The 27,163-nt window shown below is 35.5% G+C and overlaps 1 protein-coding gene across 2 annotated transcripts in view; it reads right to left on the bottom strand.

Moving 5' to 3' along the window:
* Positions 1–1,316: 1,316 nt before the first annotated feature.
* Positions 1,317–27,163, bottom strand: part of LOC124643118 (nephrin-like) — a 486,221-nt gene continuing 460,374 nt past the window's right edge. The window contains exons 10-22 of one of the 2 annotated variants that reach the window (XM_047181973.1): positions 23,852–23,996; positions 23,093–23,223; positions 22,536–22,689; positions 21,248–21,342; positions 13,970–14,063; positions 13,543–13,656; positions 11,676–11,788; positions 10,244–10,427; positions 9,469–9,609; positions 8,870–8,959; positions 6,264–6,655; positions 5,440–5,716; positions 1,317–3,803 (exon numbers count right to left, since the gene is read on the bottom strand). In XM_047181973.1, the coding sequence (XP_047037929.1) occupies positions 3,706–3,803; positions 5,440–5,716; positions 6,264–6,655; positions 8,870–8,959; positions 9,469–9,609; positions 10,244–10,427; positions 11,676–11,788; positions 13,543–13,656; positions 13,970–14,063; positions 21,248–21,342; positions 22,536–22,689; positions 23,093–23,223; positions 23,852–23,996 (2,028 nt within the window). In that variant the 3' untranslated portion in view covers positions 1,317–3,705. The remainder of the gene's footprint in view (positions 3,804–5,439; positions 5,717–6,263; positions 6,656–8,869; positions 8,960–9,468; positions 9,610–10,243; positions 10,428–11,675; positions 11,789–13,542; positions 13,657–13,969; positions 14,064–21,247; positions 21,343–22,535; positions 22,690–23,092; positions 23,224–23,851; positions 23,997–27,163) is intronic. The other variant, XM_047181974.1, reaches the window with a different exon arrangement.

Raw genomic sequence — 27,163 nt, 5'->3', positions numbered from 1 at the left:
TGAGTGTCAGTGTTTTACAAGGAGCGACTGCCCTATCTGACCTCCTCAACCCAGGTACCCCGGCAACCCATATTATAGGAACTACTGAACCAATTTTCTGAGAATATAATCTGAGTAAAAACTTCTTTTATTCAGATTATAGCCCACTTACCCAGGAAGGCTGTAAAAGTGTTTTATCCAGACGCGCGGAGTTGACTATACTTACCTTCTTATTTATTACCAGCCGTTTGCCCGCGGTATCACCCGTGTCCCGTGGGAACTATTGCCCTTACCAATATAAAACACATTTTTGAACCTTTACAACATAGAAAGAATTTTATAAATCGGTTCTTTAGTTTCGGAGCCTTGATACAAACAAAAATGTTTCAGCAATTCATCATCATCCTCTGAGCCTTTTCCCAATCATGTTGGGGTCGGCTTCCAGTCTAACCGGATTCAGCTGAGTACCAGTGCTTTACAAGAAGCGACTGCCTATCTGATCTCCTCAACCCAGTAACCCAGGCAACCCGATACCCCTTGGTTAGACTGGTGTCAGACTTTCTGGCTTCTGACTACCCGTAACGACTGCCAAGGATGTTCTCTGACAGCCGGGACCTACAGTTTAACGTGCCATCCGAAACACAGTCAATGGTGTCTAAGATATACTTAGAAAGTACATACAAACTTAGAAAAGTTGCATTGGTACTTGAAAAATGTTTCAGCAATTACTTTTATATTTATTTGCATTTTATCAGTAGTTCTTACTGTCAATATTTCCTTTTTACCCCCATTTCCTTTTCCTTTTTATTGCCAAGAAAAGAGTTATGTCTTTCGTGCTTTCTAAATAAGGACACACACACGACATCATAGGCGTACCCTGGTCAAATGTTTACAAATATTGATTCTCACTGAAGCGAAGCCAAAATGTTTGCCTTGTCAAGTTCCCATAACATTTTATGGGGAACACAAATACACTTGTAGATGTTTGAGTATTCTATGGGATACCATGGTTAAGTAGCTTTGTTTAATGAAGGAAAGTTTTTTTTTATAGGAACTTTGGACGACTAATTAGGGATAAAGAAATGTGAAGTGGTAGTCTATTTGTCGGTCTATCTGAAAGGCTTTCACGACATTGGACCGATTTAAATGATATTTAGCATACAGATAGTCTAGAGACTGAGAAAGAACATAGGCATATACTTTTTAACAAAGAGTAACTATTATAGTAATCTGAGCTAGTACTCCTAGTAAGCAGGCAGAATCGCGGGGAATAGCTAGTCAAGGATAAAAACTGTGAATTAGAAACTCTAAAGATCATGATTAAAAAAAACATAGAATTATTATAAATTCACATTTATTATTTCCAAATAATTGTACATCACAAAATTAAGAAAAACAAATAATCACTTAAGATTGTTTTTACAAAATGCTAGTTAGTAAGTAATTCTTACGGAAAATAATAATTAAATGCTCAAAGCAAATGGTACAGTCGCTAACAAAAATAAAAACGTGTTTTATACGTGAAATTAAAAAATCTTTTTTTATTGTATACATATAGTTAATTATTTAAGTAAAATAATAAGGTAAAAACGTGTAACTGCAGGGATAGTACTTACTACGATATTTTTTTTTTGTTTATCCAACTCGCACTAATGTGATGTGTGTATAGTGGGCGAATCAAACCCTTCAAAATCTGTCGTAGGCAATTCACACACATTTTTTTTTACGCAGTACGCTTTATCTAAAGTCCAGTCAACTTAAACATTGTTAAGATATTTTTACACAAAAAATATTTTTTTTGTCGCGAGTCGTGCGAATTGAGGACTATTGACCGTAAAGAGGTTGAGTGTGGTAACTAAATAAATTTAATAGCGACTGTAACATTTAAATACCTATAAAAATCTAAGTCATGGTACTATTTTTTACACTTAAAATAACGCTAATTATAAACTTGTCGGCAATAAATTTTGGTCTGTTTCAAACACAATTAAAATAAATATGTAAAAACTATTTTAATTATTATATTAAAATAAAGTATTTTAATCTCAGTACTCAGTTCACGAACTATAAAAATTAATATAAAAAAAAAACTTTTTGTTTGTGACTTATTAATTAATAAATTATTTTTCTATTTTTTATTTTAAACGAAACTGTTTAGCTATGATTATTATCTGTGAAATATAAAATCCAAAATATAAAAATGCTACTTTAAATATAACTTTAGGCCAGATTGTAATGTTTTTATTTTTTTCAAAATTAAAAAGTTTTCAATTAAAATCGCATCGTAAACTGAGGTATAATTATTCATGCAAGTGATATCACATTAAATATTTATATTAATAATATTTTATTTATATATAATTTACATTGAAATAACATCGCTTTTCCCTTTACGAGCAAGCTTTCCATACTCCGAAATATTTTTAAATCAACAATTCGAAGATATTCAACATTTCCACTTTTCAAGTGTAAATACAATCTTAATACTCGTATATTTTTCGGAAACCACCCGCTTTCCTTTATCTTTTCCTTTAAAAACAAAATTATTTTAACATAAAAGCTCGATTTTGTGACAGTAATCATTATTTTTAAGATACATGTTTTAGTAATAACTATTTAACTAGTATGGCAACTTTTCGTATAACATACTTAATATTTACATTATTTACATTCACAACGTAATTATCTATATTTGTTTTACCTATTCTCCTTTAGTCAATTTTTAATTAAAAACTTGTTAACTGATTTTTAGTTTTTAACAAATTTTTAGTTTTGCAAACAAGTCACTTTGAACAAAAATGTAAAAAAAAAGATTCTGCGTTCATTAAACAGTTGTCAATCTTAATAATTAATTACAATAATGTAATAAAACAATTATTTTACCTAAACTGTGTGTAATTTTACACAAATTCAGTCTTATACACCTTGAGTAAGATGCAAAACTATTTTACAAACTATTATTTCGTTCTATCAAAATTGACATTTATATCGTTCATTCTAAATATCATAATCAATTCAATAAAAAACGAAAACAATTCACATTCATTTGACAAATAATCAGTGTTTTAAAAGACAAAATTATACAAAACAAATAAAATAAATTGATCGTGTCGAATAAAATTAGGGAAACATTCATATAATTCAATTGGAAGTTTTAAAAAAATACAAAAATCACACACAAAATGAAAAAAAAAATGAAAAAAAATCACAACGGACGGGTCCAAATTTTCACACCGATTTTTAACGCAATTTTATCACATTAATCGTACACTTTACACTTTTTCACACCACTTAAACTCGGTTCTAACTATCTAGGCCATTTGCCTGTAAAAGTACACATAGAGGCATATTACCTAGTCCACTTTTGTAGGTCACTTTGTCTGAATAAACCACGGAGGAAGGAAAGACAGCGGAGATACCATAAGGAAGGTAGGTCAGGCGCCTTCTTGTAGGTCAAGTAACGTGCAGTACGTTCCTTCTCAAATCAAAAGCAATCTGTCAAAGATTGGTCTTAATCGATTGGTGATTTTTTGAAAATAATGAGTGGATTCTTGGGAAGGCGTATGAGGACGAAGTTAGTAACGTTCCTCGTCCCCTGCACACCCGCATGTTGTCGCGCTACTTTCTTAAGAGATATTGCGGTATGACATCTCCGCTAGTCATTTTGTTCTCCATGGATCACGTTGGCAGCACCCAAAGTGCATTGTCCTTTTAATATTTTTTGTCTCAGTCGCATTCCTTGCTTACTTTAGTATGTTCTAGAGTGGTGTCGGTAGATATTGTCACACATTTTGGCTCACTAGGCATTTGTGTCGGTGAATTTCCTGCAAAAGAAATGTAGGTATGTTAACATTATGTCGGTAAAAAAAGTAGGTAAAAATTGTTGGAGGGTCAGAAATTGAGGGTCCTTGAGTTTTTTAAAAGACACATTACAATGGCTTAAGTTAAGCTTATCATTATCATCATCGTAGGCAACTATGTTAGGGACGACTTCCAGTCTAACCGGATGCAGCTGAGTACCAGTGTTTTACAAGGAGCGACTGCCTATCTGACCACCTCAACCCAGTTATTCGGGCAACTCAATACCCCCATATAAAACTTAAATTAAGCCATCACAAACAGGTATTTAAAAACACATTTTCTGGCAATTCAATAATACCTACTTATTTGACAAAAAATGAGCCTTTATCAGCAATTTTCCTATAGGAATATAAATATCGTTTCTCCAACCGTGATTCTGAATATAATAATGTAATTACAAGAGATTGTTGGACATTACCGATCTCTGAATACATTTTATGAAAATGAATTAATGTGTAACCGCAGATCGATATTTATGGTAACAAAAACATTTTAAGAGAAAAACGGTATTTTAACTGGGTAAGTGGTTAAATAATAACTGTCGTATATACTAGCGAGTTGCCGCTTCGCACAAATATGTACAAATAATGATGTTCTAACAAACCTTTGAGATTTCAAAGTTGTGAAAAAAATAACTACTCGTATAGGTAGGATATATTTATTTTTAGTACGTACTTTTTTAAGTACTTGTGCGTAAATTCTAGATTATTGTGCTGCATGTGCATAAAATTAAATCAAGTTTAAAACCATTCGATATTGATAAAGCAGGTGCTTACCTACTTGGAAATGTAAAAAAAAAAAACACCTAAAAACATAGTTGTCAACAAATGTGTCCAACGTTAAAAATATATTTGCAACGAAAATTTTGTACACTCGCGTACAAAATACACGAAAAAAAGTAAAAGACAATTAATTTAAAAAAGAAACTGCACATCGGACGGTCGCAAACAGCGATGTTTTACAAACAAGATGAAACTAACAAGATAATTAATTATTCCTTGAAACCTAGTAAATGAGAGACTTTTTAAATGAAAACATAGATAGTTGCACTTTTTATTTCGTTTTGCTAGATCTTGTAAAGGAAAAAAAGTCTTTTGATATTTGCTAATCTTTTTTCAAAACTCTTTTTTGTGCGGAGAAGTATTTTCATTTGAACTGGATACATTGGTTTAGAATCAACTTATTTTATTTATTTTAACCTTTTATGTATAGTTATCGGCACGAATCTTGAACGCTGACCTTCTTCTGCGCAGAAGTGATTTATTAGCAAAGAACTAATCCCGAGTGACGGCTATGACGCGATGCACTGCGGGCCAATCACCGCTTTGGCCCGCCCCCGCGCCTCACTTCATACCACAAAAGGAACCCAATAAATTACTTCTGCGCGGTGAGTAAGGTGAAGGTCAGCGCTCAAAATTCGTGCCGATAATTATACACAGTCATATGTAGAAAGACAATGTGCATGGCCATTTACACACACAAGCATGGCTTATCCGCTTTTGTGTAAGGAAGTCGAGTCGGCTGCCGGGCTAGTGAATTCAAATTCTAGATTTCTATATAGAAAAACAGTTTAATCAAAGAATTATTGTCAAAACTCACCATTTATCCTACTAGGTTTCAAATGTGGCAACGTCGAAGTCCTATCCAGGACGCTTTTATTGAAATACACGCTATTATTCTCAGTATTGAATCTCACTGGGGGGGAGTTGTTACAACTTCTAGAGTCCATGACCAGGGACCTTGGTTCCAGGTGGTACCTGGGTTCGAGTTCAGGCATTTGCGTCAGGTTCAATGGGTTCCTGTTGGGGTTGCTGTAGAGAGATGGAGGGGGCGGTGTTGCGTATAGTTCTGGGGGCAACAGTTGTTCCGCGGGTAGCTGGAAAAAATGTGTTAGGTTAGGTTTTGTTGAATTATAAATAAATTATATATATGTTTAGTGACAAAATTGGTACGGTAGACTGCACATCAGTGGTAACTGTCATGCGCCTTAACTCAACAGCAATAAGTGCGATTTTTCTATAAAACTGTTACCACTGACCTGAAGTTGCAAGACAACAGCATGTTTTTTTTTTAACTTAGGACCAATATTTTATTTTTATTAATAATTTAATTTGTATAAGAATGAATGACATACAATACATGGAGACAGATAAACATACAATGCACATAGATATTTAAAGTAATATTATGAATACTTGGAGCAAAAATCGCAGGAATAATTTAAATTGTAAGAGGGTTATTTTCTTTTAAAAACCAATCAATGTCTAACTTTATTTCTTGACTGAGGGGTATAGATAAACGCAGAGATGTATTAAGTTGTTAAAAAGTAGGTCACAAACAGACAAATGAAATTAGATAGGTACTTAATATTAGTCTAAAGTCCAAAAGAAATCTTAGTTAAGCGCGATACTTTATATACTTACCAAACCACTAGTATTCAACGGCAATGCATTCTTATACTTCAACCAATCTTCATACACCTTATCATACGGCTGTCTATGACAATCATTTGGCCCAACATTGGCCATATGCAAGCTGCTCATTGGTCCCAAACTCTGTATACTTGGACCAAGATTTGGCATCTGCAATGTTGGCGCATACGTTGGTCTTCTGTAGTCCATTGGTCTAACTTGTATGTACTGGTTACAAGGATCGATGTTATGGTCATAAAATCGTTCGCAATTCGTCGTCATATCGTATTTATCCGTAGTTTTTGATATCAAAGGTCTAATTGAACTGTAGTCTGTAGTTGAAGACTTATTTGAGCAGCTGTCGCTTATTTTTCCATCTAAAGGTATTATGTCAGGATTTTTATCTGAAAGGAGAAAATAAATATTTTTTTAGTACGAGCGAGTGTATTTGATGTTTTCGGGTTCGTAATTAGCGGTTTTTACTTTGTAAATGTGGGTCTGAAAGTACGAGGGTTAGGAAAAGTTGCTGTATTTTAAAATTGTACGGATGTAGAAACTTTGAGCTGTGTATAAACATAAACAGTTATCTTAGAGTTCCCGCACACTGCAAACTAAACAGTTGGCCAACAAATGACCCAGTGTTTGGCAATATTTGTTAAAAATAATCCTGATTCCAATCAAAGTTTTTGAGCAGGTCTGATACTAGCTTAATACCTGATCTTTGTAATGTGCGTACTACCATTCATCTTCATACTGATTTATGAGCCCAAAAAAACTATCGGCCGACTAAAAATCTGCAGTGTACTTTTAAATAAAAATAAACAGAACAAGATATACCACGTCTCGAAATGAATGGAAAATATTTGAAGACTTTTCCTTTTTTATTGCTTCTGTCGAATCTGAACTCAGTCGAGATAAATCAAATATTTTTGGCAGCCCTCTCAAAGGCTTGCTTTCGAGGAAAAAACGTTTTTTCGCGAACTGAGGATATTGAAAGCAGAGAGCAAAGCTTCACATTCGATAAATACCACGATTTATGTAATACCAGCTTCTGCCAACAGATTTATGCACTTCTTGGAGGAGCTACTTCCCGCAAAAACTAGTAGCCTATATGTTATTCTAATATCTTTGTTACTGCCAAGTTTCATGAAAATCCATTTAAAGTTAATTGCGTAAAAGACAACAAACAGTCATACATGTAAACTTTGGCATTTATAACTGAGCTATAATACTGCCAATGAAAATCCATTTCAATAGTTATTGCGTGAACATGAAAACACCCATACATACAAACTTTCCCGTCTATAATATTAGCAGGAAACAATAGGAAATTGAAAATCACCCTAAAAGCCAGAGCTATTCTCGTACCTTCCATTCTAAAACCATCTAACTAAAACAAAACAACCGAAAGGACCATAATCCGATCTTACCTCACCACAGGACCAAAATGCTATTCAAATTGCCCAGACCGAGGGTAGTTCAATTAAATATTTAGAACTATATCAGTGGTTAGTCAGGTTTACTAATTCATTTGTCTAGCTTTTGTCCAAGCGGTCTTAAGGGGTCAGACCGGCTTAGGCTGGTGTACACCGGTATATACCGGCACAAACTGGTACAAACTAGTACAAACCGGTATATAGGTCTAAGCTTGGCAGTATATAGGTTATCTTAAACCTAGGAATATGCTGTGTAACTGGAAGATTAGCTGTGCTAGAATTTCTGCTTGGATTTTGAATGTAAGACGATTCTCGAATATGTATGAAAATTCCTGGTGTATTGGAGTAACTATATGTACATACATGAAGAAATACTACAACTTTAGGTTTACATATTTTATGACAAACCGACTTTGATAACCTAATAAAAAAGTGGATTTAGTGCTATATTTAATTCAACACCTTTCTTTAAGATTGTGGTTTAAACCTAGCTCTAAAGCTGGTACTTTTTTAGACCACGTTTAATATAGGTATGAGGTTGTAAGAATTTATACCTACATACAAATGACTATTATATTATTATTACCAGAATAGAAACAATTGTTACGCCCACCAATCACAATATCTTAGGTCATATAAAATATGGAAAAAAAAAACAATAAATATTTAGCCACTACAAAGAACTAAACTACTAATATTTTAACTAACAACAAAACTAATAAAATAACATACCCTCACAAAAAAACAACAAAAGTTATTATTTACTTAGATCCAATAAAAACGATAAAAGATGGAGGATTTCTCGAACGTTCTCAAAGTTTCTACGTCACCATGGCAACGATGTTGAGAGTTAAACCCACGGAGGAAGGAAAGATAGCGGAGATGCCATAAGGAAGGTAGGTCAGGTGCCTTCCTGTAGGTCAAGCAACGTGCGGTAGGCGTGATCAGTTACTACAACTAACGAGGCATTCGGGTCAAAACCAATCTGTCAAAGATCGGTCTTGATTGATTAGTGATTTCATTTTAAAAATAATGGACTGGTTCCATAGAAAGTAGGGGCGGCTTAGCTAGTAATGTTCCTCGTCCCCCGAACACCCGCATGTTGGCGCGCTACTTTCTAAGGAGATTTTGCGTTATGACATCTCCGCTAGTCATTTTGTTCTCCATGGTTGAGCCACTTACCTAAACTGTCTACACTCTCCGATTCCTTAGTGCCAGTTAGAGGGATATTGGACGTTTCGTCCTGTTGCCTTTTGTCTTTTTCGTGTTTTCCTGTAAGATAAGAACGTTTTATTAAAAACTTGGCTAGAAAATAGTAGTATTTTATAGTGGTAAACTGATATTATTAAAAATCAAGCAAAAATCGGTAGCAAAATAAACGCAGTAATAAACTAAAGACTTTTGAAGCCGTGAGAAAAGTTTTATTTTCCCCTTATAGTGTTTTGGAGTCAGTTCAATTCTTTTTCTAATTTTTTTTTTGAATATGAGATGAATTTGCATTATATTGTTTTAAACTTGAAAACAAAAGCGTTAATCACCACGATTGCTCAATGCGGATTGGTGATTTCAGACTTTATAGCCCAGGTTTCCTCAAGATGTTTTAACCCACCCACTATTTCAATGAATACGGTAGTTTCCAACGAGACAAATTCATTACTTTTATTGAACTATCAAAAACGGTTGGGCAAATGGTAAATATCATTGTTTATAGATGCTTTCCCAAATGAATATGACAACGTAATTTATTTTTGACTTGGTCAACTACCCAATTCACTACTTACTCTCCCGTTTGTTGCAGTACTTGCAGCAGAAAACCACAGCTGACACTGCAGTCATGGCAGCGATGACTCCAACTGCTCCCAGCACTATGATCAGCACGGTTGTCAGTTCCACCTTGACCGGCACTTGCGCTGTGGGAAACACTGTGGATTTTATTGGTCTGGTATTTTTTGAGGATTTATTTATTTGTTGTACACATTTTAAAAATAAATCTTTTATAAAAGAAATTGAGGAACAATTTGATTCTTATGAAAATCATGCAAAAAAGTAACATTGTAAAATATGCGGTTCTAAATAGAGGACTGTTCAAATAATATTTTAATTATTGTTTAGGTGCATTATATAGTTATCGGCACGAATCTTGAGCTCTGCCTACCTACCTACCTACATCTGCGCAGAAGTGATTTGTTAATAAAGAACTAATCCCGAGTGACGGCTATGATGCGATGCACTGCAGGCCAATCACCGCTTTAGCCCACTCCCACGCCTCACTTCATACCACAAAAGGGACCTAATAAATTACTTCTGCGCAGCTGAAGGTCAGAGCTCAAGATTCGTGCCGATAACTATATAATGATCGAAATTCATGGTTTGATAGTTGTGAAATCAGGAGTGTATATCTTATTTTTTTTTGTATGTGATAGGAGCAAAAAATTTTAAACACGAGTTTCAGTTTTTTTTTTTTCTAAAGTAACTCAGCTTCTATTTTTAATTACCAACTATGACATAATCAACTGTAATTTCATCTCAATAAAAAATCACTCATAAACAACATACCTGTATGCCTCTGAGGGTACTTCAGCAAACTGGACGTCAAAGTCAGGGCCTCACTGAAGCCCTTTCTATTGAATGCCCTAACTGACACGGCTAAGGAGTTACTGGCTGATAACCCAGCTACTTCAAACTCTGGGTCGTCACTGCTGACGTTGCGGAGTAACTGGCCCGTCGCCATGTCGAATATCTGGGGAAGAGAAGGTGGATTTTGAAGGTTATGGTGATGGTAATAGAGTATTTATTTGATTGGCTCCAATTTTTTACATGGTTGATACCTTGTGTTTCTAGCAACTTACATAATACTATGTTCATTTAAGCCCCGTACACATATTAAAAATTTGTTGATGAGCAACAAGAATGTTGCTGGACATTGTTTAGCAATATTGTTGAAGAACAATAAGAATGTTACTGGAAACATGTACTTTCCCTATTATTATACGCTACAACACGCAGTATTGTCAGCAACATATTGCCAGCAACTCAGCAACATGTTGATGCAACTTTATTTACAAACAAAAATGTTTAATCTTGATATTGTATAATTAAATATATTTTTTTATATGACCATTTTTTCCAGCTAAAATTATAGGCAATGATGAAGAGTGGGCGTTTTTGGGGGCTGTCTCATGTACTATTTATAAACCAAAATTGCTGTTTTCAGCCTACTTTGAATAGCTTTTCTACCTCTATATTTTTATCTTTTTCATCTCTTTACACATTTAGTTCAGTAGGTTTTCTCAAAAACAATTATAACAAAGAATAAGTCCAACATACGATTTCAGTATTTTCTTAATATATATTTTTTATATTTCTCTTTTATTTCGATACCCAGAAAAATGTAATAGATTGTTCACAAAGGATTTTATGTCGATCCAAGATTTATTTGTCGCAACTAAGTGACAGTAATGAGACATATTGAAGCCCTTTGGTTTCTTTAACACAATTTATGAAGCCTAACAAAAGATACACTATATATTTCTTTTATTAAGAAACAACGTGATTTCTATTGTATTGTTATTATTTTGATATATTGTGATTTTTTTTTGGGTTATTGTTGTGCGAAAATTTTGACCTTTTATGACCCTGTTTGGATAAAATACATGTGTTTACCTCGGTGTTGCTTTTCTACCCTCCACATTTTTTTGAAAAAAACATGCTTCTTTATCTGACAGCATAGGCTAGATACTACAAAATATTATTATATCCACTTAAAACCTGGCCTTTGATTTAGAATAATCTAGTTTCACCAGTAGTTTCACCCGCCTCCTATCAGAACAACCTGTAACCTTTCCCATGTCCTCTAACACTGAAATAATCAGCTCGAGTGTTTCTTGAGATTGTACCTCTAGGTGTGTAGGAATTGATTTCAAATAAACAAACTCTTCAGCTTTATGATAATATCACACATCAGAATAGATAGTATTTAAATACTTACCTCTAATAAGAAAGACTGATGTATTCCCCCATCGTGTCCTGGAGTGCAGTTTAGAGTCAAAGAGTCGTAAGTCACGTTGGTGATCTCACACGCTTTGGGGGTAGATGGTTTATCTGTGGATAAAATGTTTACATTACACTTCCAAATAAAAGTGAACTATATAATTTCATCATCAGCCTATCGCAGTCCACTGCTGGACATAGGCCTCTCCAAGTGCACGCCACTGAGATCGACTATACAATAACTAACTAACTAACGGTCTAACTATATAATTTACTTAACTGAAAGACTTTTTAATCGACTGCCCAAAAATTAAGAGGTTCTCAATTTAGGCGTTTGCATGTTTTTTATTTCTATTAATTAGTCTGTAATAATACGTCGACAGAGTGAGAGAGATTTCCATTTACTTTTTAATTACCAAAATTTATAAAAAATACTAAAACAGACTAGGTATCAGTAGATGCATTATAAGTTATTTTGTACTCATAAATCTGTAAATTTTTAAAATGATTTTACACATTAAAGTAAAAAGGTTCTCTGTAACGACAACACTGATATTAAAGTCTAGTAGCGACCCAATAATTTTCACTCTCACATCAATATAGGAACGTCTGGTACAGGAAGCTCAAGCATCATATTTTATGTGAATAAGCTTCGGAAATTGATCGTAGCTCACTCTGTCTACGTTAACGACCTAGGGTCTTTGATTTGTATTGAGCTGACTCGCGTCGCTATAGTAAAGGAGATGGCCAAAAAAAAACCCAGAGTCGACAGAAACTTCGTATGTATGGTTGGATTCAGTATAATGTGTAGATTACAAAAAGTATTTCATATCATCTAAAAACCATGGGGTTCTCTTTTTACAAGATTTTTTCGATGAAGATTTTAGTACATAAAAAAGCTTAACTTTCCTGTTTGCTGTTCATTAAAAGTTGTGCATAGGGTAAAAACTTTACACTCAGGTGTATGTCTGTTAGCACTGTACACGAGTGAAGGTTTAGAGCTGATCTGGTGATGGAGAAGAGAGAAGGTCAAGGGAACTCGGCAATGGTACATATTAACTACCTCGTGTTTGGGCTTATATTATTCGCATTGACGAGAACTTTTCATTAATGCGCATAGTGACTAAAAAGCTAAAAATAAAAAATAAAAAAAGTTTAAGTTTTTTTTTTAACTTAAGGTTTTTTTTTTAATTAACCTTTGTTCAAGTTCGCAACAGGGACACCTCTTCAAGTAGGTAAGGTCGGTACTTAATCGTATTTGGAGTGGTTCATGTCAATAGTGCAATGGGTGGGGGTCAAACTCAAGACCTTTTGATTACCAGGCAAACTCTGTAACTATGATTATATTACTATTCGCATGTTATAATGTTAGTATACCGTGTTTTTTATGATCCTTTATGTAAATCATCTTAAAAATCAACATAAATTCAACATAACCTATTTTTGTGAAAATATGCTATAGCTCCTATACCCCATGGATTTCAGACTGGATTTTTTGGCACCATCAAAGGTCTATCATAATGAACCCATTGGCACCCATTTCGTTGCTGTCGATTCTGGGTTTTTTTACTATGAAAATTTGGCCATCTCCTTTGTGCTTTTTTATTTTTATGTACTGAGATTCTACTTAAAAATAACAAACCTACCATTTTGAAAGGATTTTTTGACGTGGGCAATATCTAAACTCATCTGTCACTTTGACACGTGTCAAAAGTGACAGCTGTCAGTTTGACTTTACTGAGACATTAATTGGTTCTGAATTGAGAATATGAAATAAACCATTTTTTCACAAGCATTGTGATTTTTAGGTATGCCTCAATTTAAGATATTTATAAATAAGTATAAAAATAATAATTTACACTTACCAGCAGGCAATATATGAAAGAGGCACGGCTTCGTCTGACGTCCCACGGAGTTGGATCCTGAACATTGCACCCACCCGTAGTCTGATGATGTGTTCACCATGTATATGTATGTGCCTAGAAGAAGTTTACAAATTAATATACATAGCAGATGGAAGTATAGAAATACCGCGTGTGTATATCAGCTATCTTCTAGTGAAAGTTCCCTCAAAATTTTAGAGATTACCCAAAAGAAATAGGCATACACCAAAAATATAATTATTTTAAAGCGGCTGTACCAATTTTGGTGAAACTTGCCAAGAACCACCGCTGAAACACCAGCTTCAATTAAAAAATCCGCGTCCAAATTGGTTCCGCCGTTTAAGAACACACTGACACTGCCTCTCTTCGTATCGGGGGTTAAATATTGTAAAAATGATGTAATATTTACCTGGTAAATTAGGCATGGTGGTCATGGACGTAGTCGTGAGCTCGTGTCTGCTGTGAGCTGAGCTGTTAAACCACCAGTGGTAAGACATCGGCTCCTGGGTACAAAGTATTCAATCAAGTATTTCAAAAAAATATTAAGTGACCAAGAGGCTGGCTATTTATTTATTTATTTATTTAACTTTATGCAATCAAACAATTACAAAGGCGGACTTAATGCCATGGGCATTCTCTCCAGTCAACCTTAAGGTGATGCAGAGATAACATGGTAGGTGCATTACTTCCTTAGAAAGACATGTATAAGACAACTAGAGATCTAGAGAGCTATTGCGTCGGACAAAGGATTAGCACGGCGATCCAGCGAGGTAATGCTGCCAGTCCCTTGGACACGCTCAATGTGTATACTCAATACACGCTCAATACTTTCAAAATAAATTAATAAGAAGTTTTCAGACCAGTTTGTTTTTTATGAAAACGGCAACGTTTTTGAAGACTAACTGCCACTTATTCGAACTTATAAGCACATATGAAAAATGATATCGCGTCTAGTGCTCAAAAATTATAAAACGCTAAGTCTGAAACCGCTATACGTTCTTAACACACTTAGCGGTCAAACTAGCCTCTTGCTGGAGGCCTTAACTTCTAGGCATCCAGAGGGAAAAGTCCGGTTAAGCAGTACACAGCCTCCTAGGCTGAACTGCGAGGTGCCATACAAAAAAAAAAAACAAATGGCACCCCTCTTTTTTCATCGTGGAATAACAACACACGATTATTCAAAAAAACAACTTACTATTGAACCCATAAATTCCTCACAGCACCTATTAATTGAAAACAGACTTCATCACTTATATAATATTAATTGATTTTCCTCAGCCCATTTCAATCAGTAGTTATTACAATCCGCCATTTTGGACGCTATTTTGATTATTTCAATTTGGAATTAAATAGGTTGTAACACGGAGGAAGGAAAGATAGCGGAGATGCAATGAGGAAGGTAGGTCAGGCGCCATCTTGTAGGTCAAGCAACGTACGGTAGGCGTGATCAGTTACTAGAACTAACGAGACGTTCAGGTTCCTTGTCAAATCAAAACCAATCTATCAAAACCAATCTGTCAAAGATTGGTCTTAATTGAATGGTGATTCTATTTTGAAAATCATCATCCTCCGAGCCTTTTCCCAATCATTTTGGGGTTGGCTTCCAGGGCCGGCTATTTTGAAAATAATGGTCGGTTATAAAAGTTGTGTAAGAGCGGAGCTAGTAACGTTCCTCGTCCCCCGAACACCCGCATGCTGTCGCGCTACTTTCTTAGGAGATTTTGCGTTATGACATCTCCGCTAGTCATTTTGTTCTCCATGGGTAGTGCTCTTTTCAATAGTTGATGCGATTTCAGTGTTACGAGTGGGTTTGCTTTCAAAATGAAAATTATCGTGAATCCAGTGGATATTGTTGCTGTTATTTCATCTTGTTTTAATAATAACTTTTAGTTAACATTGTTAAAGTGATCGAGTTAAATGTAAAGGATTAATGATTCCGTGATTTACAAACAATTTCCAAAAACCTCTTTCATTTCAATATTATACCTGGATATCCGTAAACAATTCCTTTCCAATCCGGTTTTCGTCCTGGTCACAGTACAGTAACAGCCTTGGTCAATATTACGGATGACATCAGGCTGGGCATGGAAGATGGGAAGTTAACGGTACTGGCGCTGCTGGACTTCAGCAATGCCTTTAATACCGTTGATTTTGACATTTTGCTTGGTATTCTTCGCTCTCTTAACATATCTCCAACGGCCATTGATTGGTTTCATAGTTACCTGTACGGGCGCCGGCAACGTATTCGCATTGAAGATAAATACTCTTCGTGGTGTGAAACAACAGCTGGTGTGCCGCAGGGTGGCGTTTTATCTCCATTACTGTTCGCAATTTTTATAAATTCCATCTCAAATAAACTGCTTTCCAACTACCACCTGTATGCAGATGATCTTCAAATATACTCGCAAGCCCAGTTAGGGGGACTGTCCGAGGCAATCGAAATAATAAATAAAGATCTTTCCGAAATAGCTGAGTGGAGCAGGCGCTACGGGCTTCGAATCAACCCGTTAAAAACTCAGCTGATTATCATCGGCAGCTCTCGGATGGTTTCCAAAATTGACTGGTTTAATCTCCCTCAAGTCGTGTATGATAGTGTCCAAATACCCTATAGCAATAAGGTCAAGAACTTGGGCGTATACCTTGATAGCCGAATGTCCTGGGAGCCGCAGATTCAGGAAACCAGTCGAAGATTATTTGCATCTGCAGGATCCTTAAGACGGCTACAAAATTTCCTACCCATTGCCACAAAAATTGCGCTTGCACAGTCTCTTCTTCTTCCTATTCTTGACTATGCTGATGCCAGCTATCTTGATCTCAGAGAGGACCAGCTAAATAAACTTGAGCGCCTTCAGAATGTTTGTATAAGATTCATATTTGGTTTACGCAAATATGATCATGTGTCAGAATTTCGTGTTAAGCTCAAGTGGCTTCCAATACGACTTCGCCGGAACGCTCATATACTCTCCTTGCTATATAGTATTCTTTTTCACCCTACGTCCCCCGCTTATCTCAACAGTCGTTTTGAGTTTGTTTGTGATACGCATTCAAGATCACTCAGGTCATCAGAAAATCTAAAACTGAAGATGCCAGTGCACTTTACGTCATTTTACGACAAATCGTTCGTTGTGCAGGCCACTCGTCTGTGGAATGCACTGCCAGTGGCAATAAGACGGGCGCAGTCGATTGCAGTGTTCAAAAAAATGGTGAAGGATCACTATCTGGCTCAATGACTACTGTCGCTGTATTGTTATTCTTTTATCTTAATTTTTTCTACTATTATTACATGTATTTTATATATTTTATCGTTTATTGACTATTTATTTTCTATATCTTTAGTATTTATCGTACATTTATCAATTATATGTACACCCTAAACTACCCATTTTTAAACTATTCTGCAGATAAACTCCATCCAAAGGTTGTCTGGAAGAAATTGCTGATTAGCGATAAGACCGCCATTTGTACTCTTCTTTGTGTATTGTGATGTCCTGTGTTGTAAATTTTCTTTTTTCTTGGTGTACAATAAAGCATAATCTATCTATCTATCTATCTATCTATCAATTCTTCACGTTTTTACACAACACAGATATGAGAAAAAGGTATTTAAAGTAAATACAAAGTTTTCAAAGCTCATCAAAGGACCAGGGCCTTTTTTTGAAGTCCTCAAAACTTGAAACTGTCCTTAAGGCCGATATTATCTCCTCAAATATATATATATATAAACTTGACTCAGACTTTATCCGTCGTTTTCAAAAATATAGAATTAGAAAGAACATATAAAATAATTACAGTACAGAGGTTTGATCTCACAAAAGCGGGTCAGCAATACTTGTGTGTGTAAATGCATACATGCATATTGTATTTGTACCTATTCTTACACTTAGGAGCACTCGGTAGTGACTCAGTAAAAAAGTCATACTATAGTACCTAATATTTGTCTATTTATCTGTCGCTCTTTTACCCCAAAACTACAAAACTGATTCTAATATGTCACCAAGATAGTCCAAAGCCTAAAAAGGTTACTTTTACCCAGATTAAGAAGTTCCTCAGAAAGCGGGTAAAACCGCGGAAAACACCTTGTCATTAATAACCATAAAACCATAGGTAGGCCATATAAACCACGAAACAACATAGTTTATTAACTAATCTACCTGCCCCATATTTTGTGCTTACCGGTATAGTAAACAAAACGAAATCTGGGGTGAAATTGCGGAGGAAGGAAAGATAGCGGAGATGCTATAAGGCAGGTAGGTCAGGCGCCTTCTTGTAGGTCAAGCAACGTGCGGTAGGCGTGATCAGTTACTAGAATTAATGAGGTATTTGGGTTCCTTGACACATACGTCGTCGATTTTTCGTTTTACAAAAATGGGTTGGTTTCAAAGAAGGCGTATAAGGACGTAGCTATTAACGTTCCTCGTCCCCCGCTCACCCGCATGTTGTCGCGCTACTTTCTTAGGAGATTTTCCGTTATGGCAACTCCGCTAGTCATTTTGTTCTCCATGGGTAAAATACAGAGGTAATATAGCAACCCTGATGGGGTATTATGTTATTCATGAGGCAACTCTCTTTGGGACAGCGGTATGCTCTGTTATGATCAGCTTCCGATATGTTTCTGTGTTCTTTTTTGTACTTTTTAAATGTGTTTTCGGAAATATAATGGAGGAAGGAGGTAATGCTTAAAATGGAATGAAATAAAATTATAACTTATATTAATTATATTATTAATGATAAAAGTGTAAAAAAGCTTTTGAATATGGTCTATATTTAGATGTATTTTGACCCAAAGGGAAGGTAGGCAATGTATGTTTCTGGATTCTGGTACTACGTACGTGGTATACGGAAGCAGGTGAAACCGTAGGCGAAAGTTAGTGTATTTATAATAATTATCAATATCTGCTAAATATAGAGCAGCTTTATTAATGTTTTTAATAAGTTATAGTTTAACGGATTTTTAACATTCGGGAAAAAGAGTCGCAATCCCAAAAATATTGCAATATAACTACTATCCTATTAAAAGTTATAGATTCAATAAATATGCATGAGTTTAACCGTACAGTTACTGTATTTTAACTAACAGAGAGATAATATTTTTATACAGAGAATTGAAAATAACAATATTTGTGAGTCCAAAAACCATTTTGAAAGAGTCAATATTGATAAAATTTGATGGAGCCTCGTATTTGCGGAGATAAACCTACAATCCAAAATATACCTTAAATCTTAGTGTATGTTATTAGAATAGACTGGCGTCAGTTATTATTTACTGTAATTGCGGATATGAAGTTTCAATCTGCAATAGACCTTAATTCCTTGAGTATAAAGTTCAGAATAGACTGACGTGAACTATTATTTATTTAAAAGCACATTTTTTATTGCTTACATTTGTTATAAAGTTTAATATCCTGCAATTCTAAAACAAGTAAGTAGCAAATATACCTCTAAATATGACATTCGTAACCTATTTACATATTCTATTGTTTTAAATATAATTTTCAAGGTATTTTTTATTTTCATGAAAAGACGAATTATACCAATAAATGGATATTAAATGGAACCACAGGTAATACGTGACCATCTTGTCATGACGAGTTCCTCCGTGTTTCGGAAGGCACGTTAAATTGGTGGTACCCCGCTGTTATTTGAACATTTTTGGCAGTCGTTACGGATAGTCAGAAGCCAGTAAGTCTGACACCCATCGTACCAAAGGGTATCGGGTTGCCCAAGTAAATGGGTTGAGGAGGTCAGATAGGCAGTTGCTCCTTGTAAATCACTGGTACTCAGCTACATCGGGTTAGACTAGAAGTCGACCTCAACATACTTGGGAAAAGGCTCTGGAGATGATGAAACCCTGCTTATCCCTTCTAAAAAGAATAAGTATGATATTATATTATTTTATTACACTTTTTTCTAAGAAAGAAATTCCTTTCAATCGTCACAGCGAGACGTATCGAATTCCAAGGAATCCTTATATGTGTAAGATAGGATATTAAAAATGTGTCAAGATATAGGTAGGTATGTATCTACATACATTTGTTTACTGAAGCCTCAAAGATTTTCATAAAATTTTCGCAATTTTGAGGAGGTTAGGAGTAGGATATTTTTCTGGTACTAAGTATGTACCTATGTTTGATTTAGTACTGAAAATAATGTCAGTACGGCTCGTAACAGCCTACTATATTGTCAATTTATACAGAAAAACTGTTGATGTTCCTTCACTGAATAAATAAATAATGATCCTTACTTAGGTATACATGTCTGTTGCACTTTCACGCCAAAATTTCTGAACTGAATTAAGTTTTTCGAAGACGGGCGGGTATTCTAAGGTACGGTAAGGTAAAGCATGAAAAAGGACGCAACCACGAGGCAGAGCATAGCTCCCTTGTACAATTACTGTACTATAAATAGCCTACCGAAAAACATTACCATACCTACAGTTTCCAAGAATTTCAGCGCATAATTTATTTAAGGGTAGGCGCGTAACTTTATATTTTCTTTCAACGTAATAAAACGCTGACTAACCCATTAATTGAAGATTTAGGTAGCCATTAGCCACAGCCTAATAACATGTACATAGATTAAGAATTTACAGAAGACCCATATTTAATATCGAAACTTATTTGTTCTTATCTACGACACTCGCTTTGTAGCCTAGCCTATATTATTCTTGGCTTTATTTTGACTATGGGAGGCAGCTATAATTATTTTTTGTGGATAAAAGAGCCAGCCCTTAATGGTGATATCTTAAACCATTTGTAGCAATAGGAACTATTTTGTTTGAACGAGCTAATGTCAGGAACTAGAGGACCAATTTGTAAAATTATTTCTGGCTATAGGCAAATTTTTACTTGGGAGTCGAAATAGTTCCCTTGGGGCGCAGTTGGAACCGCGGGGAAAAGCAAGTGTTTAAACAGATGTAAACATTTCTTTCAGAAATAAATGATTAATTTCATTTAGCAGTTTTTACCTTCATGTGGCATTGTGCTCTCAAACAATTTATATTTGTCCTTCTAAAACTTTTTATTCTATGACACTTATCGATGAATTTCATCAAGAATCAACTTTCAAGGTCACTTTATTACTGGGCTTAACTGTCATACCAAGCTACTGTAACAATTACAAAATGACCTTTGGGGCCGCCCTTGAATCGAACTTCCTTTCTTTGATATCTTTTGTGGTATAATCTTTGAAAGATATTTTCGGGACAGAGTTATTTATTGATTTATTAATAAATAATCTTTGAGGGTAAATTGTTTGTTTGAACGGACCTATCAGTTTTATTTCTATTTGATCCTTAGGGCTGCGAGATTATTTGAAATGGTTACCGCGATCCTTATATACAGAGGTCTCGCTGTGAGTGCAGCATGAGAAAACGTCAGACTCTTACTGACTAAAACCCACCATGTTCCTTCCGGAGCCTTTTATATTCCAGTGCTGCGGTAACTCTTTCGTACAATGCCGCAGCCCCGGCAGACTTCGGATCTAAAGGCCGCACTATCAGAAGGAACAGAAGTGGGATAGTCTGGAAACTTCTGACACCTCTCGATGTATCCATTAGGAGATAACTTTTCAGGCATTTCCCGTTTTCGAAACAAAAGAACCACGGGAAGCTCAGCTGAGGCAAATTATATAGGTATTGTAAGTGTTATGAAGAAGGCTCATTTACAATATAATGTATGTGTATGCTTACCTTAGGATTGGCGTCCAGGTCGCAGTCGATGTCAATGACCTCTCCTCTTGCAGCTCTCACCACCACTGGCTGAGAAGATTTGCAGGTTGGCACAACTGTGTAAAAAATATATTTAAATTGATATTACTCTTGAATTTGCAAAAATATATATTTCTATTTTTTGGTATTCATAACCGTCGAAAATAATGATTGATAATACTGCATCTAGACAAAAGATTCTGAATCTGTTTTTAGAAACTTGTTTTTCGTTATATCTAAATCGGGACCCTCAATGCACGGCTTGGTTGTTACACCAAGAATCCCGTGCCGAATCACAGTTGGAAACACAAAAAAACTTAAAACAATTGTTTTTTTTTTGTTTTACTAGGATAGTTTTTTATAGGCATTGTAAATATGTAAATAAAAAGTTCTAAATAATTGATACACAATATTTCTAAACAGAAACCTCGAAATTATATGCTATCGATTTCGACCAAACAACTTAAGCTAATTTCCATATTCATTTGTCAAAGCTGACCATCATCCTACCCAGTGTAAAAGGAATAACAAATTCGATATTATGACTTAAACATTAAGGGGAACTTGGGAAATTGGGGGAATCAATACGGCTTTGGAAAGTCAGATGAAATATTAATCACGGTAAAGGTCAAGTAAGGTCACGACACCAGAACTTAGTTCAGCTAAAGTTGGGGACATAAATTATGGTATTTCTTCAAGTTGGGGGAATTTGGAAGCTGCTGTCAAATGCGAATTTAGGGGGATTTGAAATTGTACTGATCTATTGAGTTAAAGACGAATTTCTGTTGGTTAAAAAATATATAAAAATAACTAGAAAATTTCAGCAATTTTTTGTTAAAAATATGAATACTTTTTCGATGAAAACTGAAATAGGGGAGTTGTTAGAAAAATGGAATATTGGATAACAACTAAAAGACCTTTTGCGATAGGATACTGCCGCACATTGACTTTTATATTTATTTTTACTGAACTTTGGGTTAGTGTTGAAAAAGTTTTATGTAGTTTGTGCACTTTTTATAAGCCAAGCTGGGTTTGGGTTACGCGCTTTTAAACCAAAACTACTGAACCCATTTAAATGGTACTCAAATAGTCTAGAGCCAATGAAGGAACCACAAAACATTTTGTCCGGTTGCGGGATGTGGCGTGAGTGAACCGCTGTGAGCTACTTTTTATATGATAAAATGAATGTCTATTAAATAATCTTTTAGTTCATTCATAAGCTTAACATATAATAGCCATTATTTCCATAATTTCAAAATCTCATACTCACATTTGACATCCAAGACGAGGCTTTCAGAGGAACCTTCTCCTAGGCTGTTCCTGGCTGAACAGACGTATGCACCAGCTGCCTTCCTGGACACCCGTTGCAGCACCAGGCTCTGGTTCGCCAGGAGTACTCCGGGACCTGGTTTTACTACCACACCCTGGAGGAATGGAAGGATAAGGTTAAAGTCAGATTCCTATAAGTATAAGACTATGAGAAGTAGTTTTTTGACAATATGGAATAAAGGCTGAATAAACTACTATCCGCAAAGAAAAAGTTTATTTTTATCTCTTGTTTGGTCTTGTAATTGTTTCTTTTGATCTGGTCTAGAAAATACTGTAGGAGGCACTGCTAGGGAGATTGTTTCATCACCATTTCTTCATCCCAAAGAAAAGAAGGAAGTGGTGGAGGTCGGATAATTTAAGGGCTAAATTGACTTTTAAAAAATGCTGATTTTCAGCATTATACTTTGTATGAATGATTTTTTATCTTGTTCAGATCAAAGGACCAAACTGTAGGTCCTGTCAAATTCATAGTAAGTAGTATATTGGTTTAATACTTACATTATGTGTAAAATACACATGATTATGCCACGGGTTTGCTCGCACTCTGCAGTCCAGGTACACGTCGGAACCCTCAACCACTTTGCTGGCGTCCAGATTAGCACCCAACTCCAGTTTTGCTACCGGCAGATCTGGTGGAAGATGATGTATATTGGTATGTAATACAAAAGGGATTCCACTAAAATTGTTAGCGTACATCGATTTGTTGGAGGCGACTTCAGAGTAAGCACTGTATTCGCACATGAAAGTTTCAATTTCGCGGACATTTCACAAATCACACACAATTTTGCACACAGATACTTTTGCACTTTGCTATCGCAACTTACATGGGCAGAACTGAGATACAACCAGGGAGAAACAAATCAATATGCATTGTTTTATGTGAATTCTCAGAGTCCGTGTCTATGTCAAAATACTCAAATGTTACTAAACTTTACTTAGCTACAGTTTTAGTACTTAATTTAAGTAACCCTGAAAGAAATAGAATGATGTTTTATTAGCATTTAAAATTGAGTGTCTAGAAAGTTCGTGTCATTGAGGCCAAAAGACTTTAATGGCCTTACTACAAAAACTTTAACCACTGTTTTACACTTGTCTAAAAAAAATGTGGCTCCAAAATGAACCATATGTCAACGTCATAATTTGACATTTTTTTAGACAAGTCTTAAACTGACGTTAAAAAGTTTTTGTGGTAAGACGGTAAATATCTGCCATTTATTTGTAATCTGGTAAAATGGTGCTTAATTTTCAAATACTTACGTTGTATCTCCATCTTCCACCCATCCTCATGAGTGGAATGTGGTAGACTCGGCTGCACGGCTCTGCAGGATAGCACCCGGCCAGCATCCTCTATTGTGGGCACGAAGGTCAGGATACTGCTGGTGACGTTGCCATCCGTTGAGGTCTGGTGATGAAGTGGTGATTAGTGTCATGGTTGAGGGAAATGGGGGTCGGTTGTAACAGTGGATGGTTGTTATATGGGTAGGTAAGGGCTAGTTTAGAAAAATAGGCTGTTTAATACTGAAGCTAAAGAGTTTATTTGTTGGTTGGTTCGCGGTAATATCTGAGACTTCCGGACCAGTTTGAAAAATATTTCAGTGATAGCAGATCTATTGAAGGATGCTGCAGGACTTCTTATCCGGGGCTAGTAAATAATAATTAATAAAGGATTTACCTATATATTTTTTATTCCAAAGAGTGGGTAACAGCATAACAATATTTAGACCGAAACCAGAACTACTACATTAATTCGATACCGAAACAAATAAACGCCGAAAATATCCATTGCTCTAAAACCATTGACATATTTGACTTCCGTACAATGACAAATTCGTATCTCTCTTAAGCAAACCCACAGATAGATCAAATATTGGTACCGTTTGTTGGACAATATGGCGGCTTTATAATGCCATAAATACGATAACCCTGTCAAAGGTATTCTCTGTGAAGTAATTAGCATTCCGTGTATAGTAGCCCGATGGTCAATTTGATGTTTGATGTTCACAGAGACAGTTATAGACCCTTTGTCAGGCTTGTCGACGTAAATCAATAACTAGGGTTTTGTAAATAAACATTTCAAAGCGTTCACAACTACAATATCGTATCCGAACAAAATATAATAGCCTATGTTACTCGGGGTGTGATGTAGATGTCGTGGTGGCCTAGTGGGTAAAAGGACCAACCTCTCAAGTATGAGGGCGCGGGTTCCATCCCAGGTCAGGCAAGTACCAATGCAACTTTTCTAAGTTTGTATGTACTTTCTAAGTATATCTTAGACACCATTGACTGTGTTTCGGATGGCACGTTAAACTGTAGGTCCCGGCTGTCATTGAACATCCTTGGCAGTCGTTACGGGTAGTCAGAAGCCAGTAAGTCTGACACCAGTCTAACCAAGGGGTATCGGGTTGCCCGGGTAACTGGGTTGAGGAGGTCAGATAGGCAGTCGCTTCTTGTAAAGCACTGGTACTCAGCTGAATCCGGTTAGACTGGAAGCCGACCCCAACATGATTGGGAAAAGGCTCGGAGGATGATGATGTTACTCGGGGATAGGGTAGCTTCCCAATAGTGAAAGAATTTTTCAAATCGAGCCTTTGGATACAAACGAAAAAATATGTTCATTATATCTGTTTTTAAGTATAGAAAACTGTTGAGCAGGGTTTTATTTTTAATGAAAACTAATTTAAAGTACCAGTAGAAATTGGTAATTTCAACAAATGACTGCCGGAATTGTCAAAGACAAAAATACACGCGAAAAATATACTTCGTCCACAGTTCAAGTAAATACAAAATCTGATATTCAAATATCTTTGGATGATTCCACTAAATTACACAACTACGTCATAGATTTTGATGAGACAACTTTCACATTTACAGCACATGTGTAGAAAGTTTCACGAAATACTGCTGAAAGGATTGGCCTTAAAAGGCAAACATTAGAGTTCCTAGCTCCTTACTTACGAACTTAGGGTTGCTACATAACCAATTTTTACATATTCATGATTTTTACATACTAACACAAATTATAAAACGATGTTTGTGATATTTGTCTCCTCATGCATGTCACGCCAAATACATATCAGAGTCAGCCATTTGACGCTACAACTGCTACAAGCATTGTAGTGGTTTGTTCATCATATACATTATAACAAAACCATCACCGTATGCAATATATACACTTCCATAGTTTTTATTATTGTTAGACTGGGTACAATTTTAAGCAGGGTTCAATTGTCAGCCGCCGAATGTCAGAGTCTATGAATATTACGAATAACGTATCGTCGCCGTCGGTTAGATGTGAACGAAAAAGTGAATATGTATGGCAATACAATAAACTGCGTAACGTTCGCTCACACTCGACGGCTGACAGTCAGTTTGGTTTGTACTCAGCCTTAGAATTCCACAACATACATAATTGAAAGCAAAACAAAGATGAACAAACGGCCTATCTAGGAGTATCAAATAAATTGTCTGAAGAAGCCAATAAGAATAATTTACTTCAGTTCAGATCTGGCAGTCATAAAACCTCTTATCTGGATATGTAAATGTCAGTAGTTATTCTGAACAAATGTTGCAATATTTCGTCTTCCAAAAATGGAGAGAAAGGGGTTGATTTAATCGATATTTGTGAATCTTGATTGTATGTTTAAACCATCGTGATTGTTTTTATTTATGAATAAGTGTATCTAATAAAGTTAATCATAAATATACGTAGATACATAGTTTATTTATTATGTGAATATAGATTTAGTTTACCTACTTTAAAATATTGTACAGTTTACCTATTTCTCTATAAAAACCATTTCAATAGCGTACATAGTATGAAGTTAGATCACTTTAATATAAATTAATGAATTTTCTTATTCAGTAAACTGTAGTTAATTAATCATCTGCCTAGCCTTTGCCAAGTATATTGGGCTCGGCTTCCAGTCTAACCAGATGCAACTGAGTACCAATGTTTTTGTTAAACCGTAGCTATATAATACATTAAGAAAAAGTTAAATAAAAAAAGTATTTAAAAATAGACATTGCACTACTACAGAATCAGTTTTAAAAAAAGAACTCACGACCCAACCCTACCAGTCAATCAATCGATTCGAATCGAATCGAGTCGAGCCATTACCGATTCTCGATTCTGTCCTTAAGGTTTGAAATACACAACTCGTGGATAATGACAGTCTACCATTGTGCTGTCGATGTCACTCTAGATCCTCGTAATACTAAGTAATTAGGTTCGTTCGAATAGGGCATCGCGATTGCAGCGACATCTATTTAAACCAACATAATAAGGAAAAAAACACTTTTCGTTTGTTTGTACCCTAAAATCTCCGTAAGTACTAAACCAATTTCAAAATTTCTTTCACTGTTGGAAAGCTACTCTCTTCCCGAGTAACATAGGCTATATTTCATCCCGATGCAATCAGTAGTTTTCTCGGGACGCGGGTAAAAGTAAAAAAAAGCGGGTAGTTCAGCTGTATAAATCAGTTTGGTTAACTAGTTCACGCTTGCAATAAGAGATGGCGCTAGTAGGTTCACGTTTATCGATGTTCGAGCTTTTGTTTTTACAATTGTGGT

This window comes from Helicoverpa zea, chromosome 26, assembly GCF_022581195.2.
Source record: "Helicoverpa zea isolate HzStark_Cry1AcR chromosome 26, ilHelZeax1.1, whole genome shotgun sequence".
NCBI classification, from domain to species: domain Eukaryota; kingdom Metazoa; phylum Arthropoda; class Insecta; order Lepidoptera; family Noctuidae; genus Helicoverpa; species Helicoverpa zea.
The sequence above is the reverse complement of the archived record's forward strand: the minus strand, read 5'-3'. Positions and strand labels throughout refer to the sequence as shown.